This window comes from Hemitrygon akajei, chromosome 1 (assembly GCF_048418815.1).
Source record: "Hemitrygon akajei chromosome 1, sHemAka1.3, whole genome shotgun sequence".
Taxonomy (NCBI): domain Eukaryota; kingdom Metazoa; phylum Chordata; class Chondrichthyes; order Myliobatiformes; family Dasyatidae; genus Hemitrygon; species Hemitrygon akajei.
The window spans coordinates 15212587-15225026 of record NC_133124.1 but is presented as its reverse complement, the minus strand read 5'-3'; the positions used below and the strand labels follow the sequence as shown (position 1 = coordinate 15225026).

Genomic DNA, 12440 nt, shown 5'->3' with positions numbered 1-12440 from the left:
TTGTACAGTCTTGAAGAATGAGGAGGAATCTCATTGAAACCAATAGAATATTGAAAGGCATAAATAGACTGGAGGTGGAAAGTATGTTTCCAATAGTGGGAGGGCCTAATATCAGGGGGCACAACCTCAGAATATAAGGGAGTCCCTTTAGAACAGAGATGAGAAGGAATTACTTTTACCAGAAGGTGGCGAACCTGTGGAAATCATTGCCACGAATGACTGGATACATTTAAAGTGTTGATAGGTCTTGATTAGTAAGGATATCAAAGTATGGGGAGAAGGCAGGAGATTGGCGCTGAAAGGGGAAATAAGTCAACCATGATGCAGACTCAGTGGGCCAAAGGCCTAATTTGGCTCCTATGTCATATGGTATTATAGCTTGGGATAATTTTTCCAAATTTATGCTGACACAAAACCTGCAAGGTAAGACAGTGATAAAGATGGTGAAAGACAGCAAGACTGACAGACAGATGAAATGTAAAGCAGAATTGTGCCAAAAGATGCAATCTGGCAGAAAGAATAAGCAGAGATAATTAGAAAATATGGCAAGATACAGAGGTGCACACGGGAGATAGAGAGGCTTGAGTGTATCTGCACATAATCTTTGAAAGTGGCAGAATTTGGTGAGAGATCAGTTATTAAAACTGAAGGAGAATGGTGATTTATCTTTGACAGACTTCTATTGATGCACAGTGGTTGCATCGCCGCCTGGAAACACCAGAGCCCAAGAACAGAAAAAGCTTACAAAACCTAGTGGATACAGCTCAGTCCATCACAAGCAAAGTGTTCCCCACTCATTGAGGACATTTACAAGGAGCGCTGTCACAAGAGAGCAGCATCCATCATCAAGAACCCCCAATATCCAGGCCATGCTCTCGTCCTATTAAAATCATTAGGCAGGAAGTACAGAAGCCTTAGATTCCACACCACCAGGTTCAAGAACTTTCATTATCTCAAACCATCAGGCTTCTGTGCCAGTGTGGATAATTTCATTCACCTCAAAACTGGACTGACTCCACAATTTATAGACTCACTTCCAAGTAATCTACAAATTTAGTATTATTTTTTTGTAGAGCAGACTTAATAGCCTATTTCTGCTCCTCTCTTATGGACTTCTTTTGCAGATTGGTTGTTTGCCCATCTTTGTTAATTATGAATGTTCATAAATTCTGCTGCATTTCTTTATTTTCCAATAAATACCAGCAAGAAAATGAATGCCAAGGCAGTATATAGTGACATACACATATTTTGATAATAAATTTACTTTGAATATTTGGACTTTGAACTACAGAGAAAAAAGTTTGGAAGGAGAAAAATTTGACCAGTGCAGCAAGAGTTCAACCAGAAAAAAAGTTAGAGATTTGAGAAAAGTGTACAAAATCATGATTTATATCAATTAATGCACAGAAGCCTGATCGTCTGCTGATGATTTCAAGAACAAGGGTATAGATTTAAAATTCTGACAATAGAGAAAAAAGATAATGTTAAAAAAACACTTACGTCATGCCACTGTTCAAAAAAGATGTTGGCAAAAGGCAGTTAACTATAGGCCAATTACTTTAACATCTGCAGATGGGAAAATCTTTGAAGCTATCATTAAAGAAGAAATAGCAAGGAATCTGGAAAGAAATGGATCCATCAGGCAGGCGCAGCATGGATTCAGCAAAGGCAGGTCCTGCTCAACTAGAGTTCTTTGAGGATATAACGAGCGCAGTGGATAGAGGGGAACATCAGAGGTGGACGTTATTTGCTTGGATTTCCAGAAAGCGTTTGATATGGTGCCACATAAAATATTTATCAGATAAGGATACATTGAGTTGGGGTGATGTAATAGCATGGATAGAGGATTGGTTGACCAATAGAAAGCAGAGTGTAGGGATACATGGGTGTTTCCCTGGGTGGCAATCAGTGGTGAGTGGTGTGCCTCAGGGGTCAGAGCTGGGCCCGCAACTATCCACCATATATATTACAGATCTGGAAAAGGAAACTGAAGGTAGTGTATCTACCTTGCTGATGATGCTAAATTGAGTGGAAAAGCAAATTGTGCAGAGGATACCGAGAGTCTGCAGAGAGATATATGTAGGTTAAGTGACTACAGTGTAGGTAAATGCAAGGTCATCCACTTTGGAAGGAAAAAAAGGTGCAGTTCTGGTCTCCTTACTTGAGGAAGGATATACTGGTTTTGGAGGCGGTGCAGAGGAGGTTCACAAGGGGCTTAGACTATAAGGAGAGATTGAGTTGTCTAGGACTGTACTCACTGGAATTCAGAAAGATGAAAGGAGATCTTAGAAACATATAAAATTATGAAGGGGATAGATAAGATAGAGGCAGGAAAGTTGTTTCCACTGGTAGGTGAGACTATAACTAGGGGACACAGTCTCAAGATTTGAAGGATTAAACTTAGGATGGAAATGAGGAGGAACTGCTTTTTCCAAAGAGTGGTGAATCTGTGGAATTCTCTGCCCAATGAAGCAGTGGAGGCTACCTCAGTAAATATATTTAAGACAAGGTTGGATAGATTTTGGCATAGTTGGGGAATTGAGGGTTATGGGAAAAAGGCAAATAGATGGAGATGAGTCCATGATCAGATCAGCCATGATCTTATTGAATGGCAGAGCAGGCTGGATGGGCTAGATGACATACTCCTGCTCCTATTATGTTCTTTTATGATCTGAAGTCTGCTTCCTGTGGTGATTCTGGATTCAGAATCTTTGCCTACAAACAGGAATTGGAGGAGGCTTGAGAGAAAGTAGTTTGCTCTGCTGAAAGCTGACATAAGAATGGTGGTGGTAGACGTGAGTTTGATTACAACATTTTTAGAGAAGTTTGGATAAGTGCATGGACCATGGCGATGGACTGGGTGAAGACTTGGACTAGGCTGAAGACTGGGCTTGCACAGAGCAGATGGACCGAAGTGCCTGGTTCTGTGCTGTAATGCTCTATGACTCTCTAATTATGGGCTGAGTGGTCTCCTCTGCAATAGCAGTTCTAACTAGTGGCACTACCAATGTTCAAACACCAGAGGTCCTGTGAGAGCTAGAAAACCATCAGAGTTCCCTCCATTGACAGAAATAAACACTGACCTGTACAAACTTTGGTCTGCTCAGATAAACTAATGCATAAGTTTCAGTAACAATTCTGAATAAGATCTTTTAACTTCCAGTTTGTGTCTACAACATGATCATGGACTATATCTGTAGTCTCAGGACCCTAGAAGTAGAAATAACCTTAACGTGTATCTGCTCAATCTTCCTTCTCAAGGAGAGACCCAATTTAAAGTTCATAATTGCAACCTCTCATTCATGTCATCATTTTACTAAGAGCTCTGATAGCCCCAATCCATGGTTTTGAGCTCCATCCAATCATATACACCTTTCACTCAGACAATACTCCAATTAGCATCTTGTGTAAATTCAATACTGTTCCCTTGCTTTTACTTTCAAAATTTTTCAGTCACAGGACTTCATTCTATTTAATACCATGCCCTTTCTTCAAGTCTCTTGAACTGTAATTTTACAAATGCTGTTTGAAATTTTTAAAACATTTATTTTCTCTTTACCAATATAGTTATGTATCCTTATCAATTCAATTAAATTCATAAGGAAAGTATGCTGTTTGGAAAACTACATAGAATAAATCCCACTGCAGGGATTATTAACTACTTCGACCCTTTTTTGTAAGCTTTCTAATTAAATTGCCTCAATATTATTAAAGGTTTGACAACCACACTGGGCCACAGTTACAGGCTATCTGATTAAATGTTTATCCCAAGTCCATATCCAAAAATGCATTATGAAATATAAATTATAGAAATTACAAAGTAAATTTATTACATATATGTACAGTACTGTGCAAAGGTCTTAGACCCATATGACTATGATGCCTAAAACTTTTACACAGTACTGTATTTGTCAATGTGCAGCAGAGCAAATTTGTAAATCTGGTGGAGAAAAAGATGTTGGGAATGGTGAGGAAGGAGTGCTGTGGGAGGGGGGTGGGCCAGGTGACAGAGGAGTGCTGGAGTGGGTATAGACAGACCTACCCAAGACACCAGCAATATCATTTGATTCAAAACAATTGGTTTTTTGATCACAACAGAACGTCTCTCTACTGCTTCCCACTCCTTCCACTCTCCCTTTCCCTTTTTCCAAATATGATTTCTCTCTTCCTGCACCCTTCCAAATGTCAGACCCATATCAGGATCAGGTTTATCATCACTCACATACGTCATGAACTGTTTTTATTTGAGGAAGCAGTACAGTACAATACATAAAATTACTACAGTTCTGTGCAAAAGTCTTAGGCGCCTTAGCTATATACATGTGCCTAAGACTTTTGCACAGTACTGTACGTGTCACTTTACTGCAGGCATTCACTGTAGAATAGAGAAATACAGTAGAATCAATGAAAATCTATGCACAAAGACTGACAACCAATGTGCTATTGAAGACAAACTGCAAAGAAAATGGCTACTTAACTGCTTCCCTCTCTCAACTCATCTCCTTGCCTGCCCATCACCTCCCTCTGGTGCTCCTCCTTCTTCCTTTCTTCCATAGTCTTCTACCCTCTCCTATCAGGTTCCCTCTTGTCCAGCCTTTCCTCTCTTTCACTAATCAACTTCCCAGCTATTCATTTGACCCCCTCCCACTCTTCCGGTTTCACCGATCAGCTGCCACCTTGTACTTCTTCCTCCCCTCCTCCAACCTTCTTACTCTGACTTCGCTTTTCTTCCAGTTCGGATGAAAGGTGTTGGCCTGAACGTCGACTGTTTATTCTTTTCCATGGATGCTGCTTGACCTGCTGTGTTCCTCCAGCATTTTGTGTGTACTGCTTTGGATCTCCTGCATCTACAGATTTTCTCCAGTTTGTAATCATTTGATATAGTGTATACCACTTTAATCATGCAAACTCCACCTGCTGTACTGTTTGATAATAGCACCTTGATTCTTGTAGGATGCCAGCAAATTAATTCTGCCAATTTCCATTCCTCTAGTTTCCTTCATTCTTGTTGAGAAGTATTTTGCTGTCAATGCATGTCAAAATTTGTTGCAATGTGACAATATTCTACATGAATTTTACTTGGTTATTTACATATGGATAATGATTCACCTTTCTACAAACAAATCAAGATTACTTTAAGCCAAATTCATAAAGACAACAACATTACAAAGGCATGGGAATAAAAAGAGGCAGAGCTGCATTTATATGCTGCCTTTCTTAATTATGTAAAATATTTTATTAAAAGATGATCACTGCAGGAAATGGACAGCCAGTTTGCATAAAATTTCTGAAAACACTCAAGAGATAATGATCAGAATAACAGTCTCAGTAAAGTTGATTAACAGAAAATTATTGGGAATGCCATTCCTCAACTTGTACATATCAGTGCTTTGCAGCAATACCCAGTACAGTCGGCCCTCCTTATCCACGGGTTCCGCATGCGCGGATTTAACCAACAGCGGATCGGGAAAACCCGGAAGTTCTCTCTCCAGCACTTGTTGTTTGAGCATACACAGATCTTTTTTTCTTGTCATTATTCCCTAAACAATACAGTATAACAACTATTTACATACCATTTATATTGTATTAGGTATTGTATATATTGTATAGTATTAAGTAATCTAGAGATGATTTAAAGTATACAGGAGGATGTGCATAAGTTACCGCGGATCTGGAATCGGGAAAAAACACAAATTCTCAAAGTCGGAACACATACAGCTGGTATTATTTAGCGTCAGTTAGTCAAACGTTTGTCTTAGCATACAGTATAAATTTTACCTCTCTATGCAAATAAAACACTTAAGAAACATACGTATTTCAATAATTAAATCAAGTGTTATAATTGTAGCTTTCATCAGGGCAGGGCTCCATTATTCTCACTTTATCCCAACTGTAGCCTAACGCTTTTGCAATGTACGATGGCATTTCACCCCTTTCGATCACCTTATTATTTCCACTTTATTTTCAATTGTGATTGTTGTCTGGAACAGAAACACTGCAGGCGGCAGGTCCCGAGCTCTGCCAGGTCCGAAAATCCACTGCACCAAGACAGGTTAAATAAGCTCTGGAGCTCCGCAGGGTCCTAAAATCCACCCACTTGAGCATCCGTGTTTTTTGGTATCCGCAAAGGGTCCCGGAACCACTTCCCCGCGGATAAGGAGGGCCAACTGTACTGCAATTAAGCATAATCTTGACTTTTTTTGCTCAACCTCGAGTGGGACTTGAACACTGTGCAAAACTAAAATTACATGACTAACACCAGAAGAAAGATGGCATATCCTTCCATAACAGACTGAACAGCGGTGATCCAGTTCTTTGAAAGACATAGAGGTGACTTGGTTTAGGCCTTTTAAAATTATAAATGGCTTCAGCAGGGCAGCTATTATGTTTCTTTGTGTCAAAGTGTTCAGTTCTGAGAGACAATCACTAATCAATCCAATAAATCAGTTGGGGAAAAATGTCTTCACTCAACAAAATAAATGGGACAGAGTTCCACATGAAGTGCTTGAGGTAATTAGCATGAGTGCATTGAAGGAGAAGTTGGACACATAAATTAAGGAGGTAGGAGTAAAGAACAAGCCATTTGTGTGTAAAAGTGCAGAGGACAAGCAAAAGCAGCAAAATAGATGTATTGAAACGGTAACACAAAATGCAGGGAATACTCAGCAAGCAGAAAAAGCAGCAAGCTGTGGAGAGAGAGAGAGAGAGAAACAGTTCATGCTTCAAACTGATGACATTCCATCAGAACTGGAAAGAGTTGGAAAGTACCATAGGAACACACACAAAAAATGTTAAGGAACGCAGTATCTATGGAAATGAACAAACAATGTTTTGGGCAAAGACCCTTCTTGAGGACTAGAAAGGAAGGGGGAAGATGCCAGAATAAAAAGGTGGGGGGGGGGAGACTAGCTAGAGGGTGATAGATGAAGCCAGGTGGGTAGGAAAGGTAAAGGCTGGAGAGAAAGAAATCTGATAGGAGGGGAGAGTGGACAATAGAAGGAGAAGAAGGGGACCCAGAGGGAGGTGATCGGCAGGTGAGAAGAGGTAAAAGAATAGATTACGGAATAGAAGAAGAGGGGAAGGGGAGGGTAGAAAAATTACCAGAAGGAAAAATCGATATTCATGCTATCAGGTTGGAGGTTACCCAGACAGAATATAAAGTGTCGCTCCTTCACCCTGAGGTGGGCTCATCTTGGCACAAGAGGAGGCCATAGATTGACATGTTTGATCAGAAATGGAAATGGAAATTAAAATGTCTGACCACCAGAAAGTGCTGCTGTTGGCAGATAGGGCAGAGGAGCTCGACAAAGCATTCCCCCAATTTACGATGCGTCTCGCCAATGTCGAGGAGGCTGCATTGGGAGCATCAGAAAATACCATGTTTACGTTAATGAATTTTTGTAATAAATTGGGAGTCTAAAAAGACAGCGATAAAACATGCTGCTAGGAGAGGAGGGCAATGAAGGCTTGTTTATATCAGATAATCTTTCTGGAGATAAGAGAAAGAAATAAAGGGAGAGAGGGACAAATGCAATGCTAGAATTGTGAGGTATAGAAGAGTAAAACATTGGAAAAAAATATTGGAAATCTGAAATAGAAGGGAATCCTGGGAATACTCAACATACAAACTAAGAAGTTAATCATCTGAAATTGCTGAATCCATAAGAGGAAAGAAATAACTCATCTACAACATCTCACAATTCTGAAATTGTTAAATGATTGCCCTGAATGATTTTCTTGCATTTGTATCTTCTTTTCACAAACCAATGCTCTACCAGCACCAGTCCCGTCATTCAGTTGGACTCCACCCTCTTCTCTCCTCTGAGCTTTAACATGATTATTTTCTCAAATGTTATGTTTTTGAAAGTCTATTGACCTGGGGCATTAACAGCTTCTCTCTCCACAGGCAAAGTATTTCCAGCAATCAGAAAAATAAATCTGAAATAAGAACAAAAATTGCTGGAAACACTCAGGAGGAAGGCAGCATCAGTGAGAAACGGTTAACGCTTTCAGGTCAAAGACTTTTCATCAGTGGTATAAAATCCTGATACAGAACTGGAACACTTGGGTCATAAAAGTTATCCAGGCACTTCAAAGTTTGCCACGTCTTTGAAAATTAGAAAACTGAAGTAGAATACGGCAATGTTGAATATATTTATTTTATTTAGATACAGCATATAACAGGCCCTTCTAGCCTAGTGAGCCACACCACCCGGCAAACAACCTACTTAACCCTAGTTTAATCACAGGACAATATACAATGACCAATTAACCGATCTTTGGAATGTGGGAGGAAACCAGAACATCCGGAGGAAACCAACGTGGTCATGAGCAAGATATACCAGCTCCTTACAGACAGTGCCAGAAAGGCTCCAAACTCTTATTAGCTGTATTAGTGTTGCTCTGACCACTATGCTAACGTGGCACCTCTGTAACAATGTAATGGAGTGTTTAAATTGTTTGTGTATCATCGGATCCCAATCAAGACTGCATTAGGGTGCAGAAAAAAATCTAAAATTTAACACAAATCACAAACTAAGAAAAGAAATGCCATAACTACAGCACACATAGCCTGAAAATTCACAGATGGTTTAAAACGAAGGCATTGTATATGTATTGCATAATTTGAGAGCCACTTTTAAAATAGTCAACTCCAGCATACCGCATTTTGTACTGACTAATTTTGACTGCAATGTTTGGATATATTTCAATGTTTTAAAACAAAGGTGGTTCCAGAAAAGACAGTGAAATTGATTTTGTGTGTAAGATACATTCTGATTCTCTGTTATTTTTCCATGAGAACAAACTTACCCTTCAGGAGTGAAATCTTTCTCTTTACAAACTTCCATTAATTTCGGAGTCAGTCTGTAAGCTTTCAGTGAAAGGGAACCCTGTGCAGTTTTAATTGGATCTAGAAAGAATCGAAGTGAGAAGAAGTAAGCTAATTCTTTAAACTATTTGCATTTGCAGAAATATTACTGCGAAAATCAGATTAGAACAACATTGACATACTCCCCTATTACAAAAGATTCAACAAAAGCAGATATTTTTTTTAAATAGCAGCTTGGCTGTCTCTATATTATAGCAAGAAAACTTTTTTTTTCCCATTTTTTGCAAGCACTTGGAGCTGTATCTAAAGCTGGCCTCTATGGTGCACACTCTGTAGAGAAGTATTGTTTAGATATTGCATACAAAGACCATATGCAGAGGTCTGACATTTTTCTATGGACCTGCTGCTGCAAGTAAGGAATCTTTACCCTGAATCCCCAGTGTATGGTAGGAAAAATGAGTTTCTATCCATACCGAGTGCATTTGTACTGATGGAATATGATGTTTTGGCTTACTAACAGAATACTAAATATCCATGGGCAATACTTTATATTTGTAGTCAGATAAGTCAAACTCCAGAAAATTCTCTGGAATTATGAATTGAAATGCATCTGAAAAAAATCTTCTTTTGGGAATTGAAGCTATGAGTTGGTAAAGAAAACCTGATTCTCAAGCATCTGCATATGGGAGAAAAATGGAAAGCTTTTTCTCTTTCTCTAAGGACGGTATGAGGCACATGGTCGGGGCAGAAATAAAGAGAGCTTGAAGATATATTCAATCATATTAAATCGGACAGGCGGGGGTGTATTTGAATAAGACATTAATGCCTCCAGAAGAAAGAAATGCTGAGTACAACCAAATATTAAACAGGAATATAATGTCCACTAATATTTTCTAAATAACATATTTGTTTCTAGTCCAATCAGAAATTTAAACCTTTCTCTAAATAGGGGCAGACAAGGAATTGATAAATAGCTATTAAAGATCAATATGAGCGAACTCTCGCTTCTCTTTTGAGGTATTCAGTGTATACACTGTGATCCCCTCCAAGCTGATCGCCAAACTTCACCAACTTGCTATCAGCTCATCCCTCTGCAATTGGACCCTGGACGTCCTGATTAACAGACTCCAATCTGTCAAGTTAGACAACCTCTCCTCCTCCACTCTCACCCTGAACACCGGCATACCTCAAGGCTGTGTGCTGAGCCCTCTTCTGTGCTCCCTTTTCACCTATGACTGCGTTCCTGTACGTGGTCCTAACTCCATAATCAAGTTCGCATTCAACACCATGGTGGTTGCGCTGATCAGAGGGGATGATGAGACGGCCTACAGGGACGAGTTCCAGCACCTGGCTGCGTGATTTGTCAACAACAACCTTAATACCCAGAAGACCAAGGAGATCATTGTGGACTTCAGGCATGCTAGGAGCCACACTCACGTACCCACCTACATCAATGGAGCTGTAGTGGAGCGTGTATCAAGCTTCAAATTCCTTGGTCCACATTTCTGAGGATCTCACGTGGTCCCTGAACTCCTCCATCCTGATCAAAAAGGTGCAACAGCACCTTTATTTCCTGCGGAGCATCAAGAAAGCTCACCTCTGTCCCAGGATACTGATGGACTTTTACCGCTGTACCACTGAGAGCATACACACCAACTGCATCTCAGTGTGGTATGGCAACTGTCCCGTATCGGACCGCAAAGCACTCCAGCATGTGGTGAAAATTGCCCAGCGGATTATTGGTACCCAATTGACAACCATTGAGAACATCTACCATAAACACTGCCTGGGCAGGGCGAAAAGCATTATCAAGGGTGCATCTCACCCTAACCACGGACTTTGTACTCTCCTCCGATCCGGTAGACGCTACAGGAGCCTCCGATCCCGCACCAGCGGGCACAGGAAGAGCTTCTTCCCTGAGGCTGTGACCCTGCTGAACCTCACATCACAGCGCTAAGCAGTATTGCACTCATATTGTACTGTCTCAGTACTTTTATATTTGTGTGCTGTAGCACTTGCTTTTTATTCAGTTATTTTGTAAATAACACTATTCTTTGCATTTCTGGTTAGATGCTAACTGCATTTCATTGGCTTTGTATCTGTACTCGGCACAATGACAATAAAGCTGAACCTAAAAATAAATAAATAAATAACATTACATGTGGTAACTATTGGTTCTATTGTTCCATGCCATATTTGACCAGCACATTTGTACACTCTTCCACTGCCCTACTACGTGGAGATTTAAGTTAGAAGTGAACAACCCAACAGCAACATTATAAATCCTTACGTATTGGGATAAATCTGTTTATATTCAGTTCATTACTTATTTATTACAAGTAATCTCAGTTTCATGCCTGAAAAATGCTAAATCATATCAGGTTTCTTTTGATAAAATGTAGTTGGGTTGATTAGCAGTTCTTATTTGAATAAACTTCCACATTACATGTTAGAAAACTTGCATGCAAAATTATTTTCAGAGAAAAGCTGTAAAGAGACAAACATATACATATGTAAAGTTATATGTGATACAAAATGGAAAATTGGGGGGGGGGAATGTTTTTTTAAAAAATTACATAAAATTTCCAATGAATACAAGTATATTTTAACAGCTTTTCTACTGTAATCCGATTGTTAACATACTGAAACAATTTTTGTCCCACTCAAAGATTAATCGTGTTCATTAGTATTTTTTCTGACAGATATTCAGGATGTAACATTTACTTCTCGGTTGGAAACTTTGTAACAGCCTGCCAGCTATGGCAAATAGTGAGCTTGGGGAAGGCAATAAAGATGTTTTACCTACAGCTATGATACTGCACAGAACATCTGGTTTAGCAAGTAAAGGAAACAGTAGTAAATGGTCAGAAAGAAGAAAATCTTTGTGCTAGGAACAGTCGATGTTTTGTGAGCGGCTGTCAGAGGCGAAATCTGGCAAAATGTGTCATAACTGTAAGGTCACGTACTGAGCCAGACTTAAGCAATCAATTTTTGTTAGACATCTGGTCCTGTTCCACCCGCCATCAACAAGGGGGAAGAGGAATGAAAAAAAATGAAGCAGCAACTTTGGCATTCCAGAATGTACACATCAGGGCTCTGATAGCAAGAAAAATAAATAGAAAGAAGGAAACCCTGTCTAGACTGAGCCGCTGCTGGGGCTGAGGCAGACACTGGGCTGGTATTTACCGAGAGGGGTTGCCAGGCTGCACTGCCAGGTAAACAGAGCAGAAGAAGAAATGAATAGAAAAGCGTCACTGACCGTAGATGAGGACCACAGACTCTTCTATTGCATGTTGGTAACTAAACTGGGAATCCAATAGAGCCCGGCTGACGAAAGAGCCGTAGTAAGTTGACTGATACCAGCCAACGTGGAGGTGGTCGATGTTAACATGACGCAGACTTCTCATCATTTCCATTTGGTATTGAACTGCAAAAGAAAACAGGAAAAACAAAATCATGATTTTCAAACTCTTAAAACTTTCTAAGCTAGTTTCTACTGCTAATCTATTTTATGATTTATTGGGTGCCATAAAAGATCTTTAAAAAAGATTCGCTTGATTTGTCACACGGACATCGAAAGACAGTGAAACGTATCGTATGCACTAACAAC

General features: G+C 39.8%; 1 protein-coding gene across 1 annotated transcript in view; it reads right to left on the bottom strand.

Annotated features, from left to right (window-relative positions):
* eif3hb (eukaryotic translation initiation factor 3, subunit H, b) overlaps positions 1 to 12440 on the bottom strand; it is a 166158-nt gene that overhangs the window by 35389 nt on the left and 118329 nt on the right. The window contains exons 3-4 of the mRNA XM_073038438.1: positions 12090 to 12257; positions 8812 to 8911 (exon numbers count right to left, since the gene is read on the bottom strand). Coding sequence (XP_072894539.1) covers positions 8812 to 8911; positions 12090 to 12257 — 268 coding nt within the window. The remainder of the gene's footprint in view (positions 1 to 8811; positions 8912 to 12089; positions 12258 to 12440) is intronic.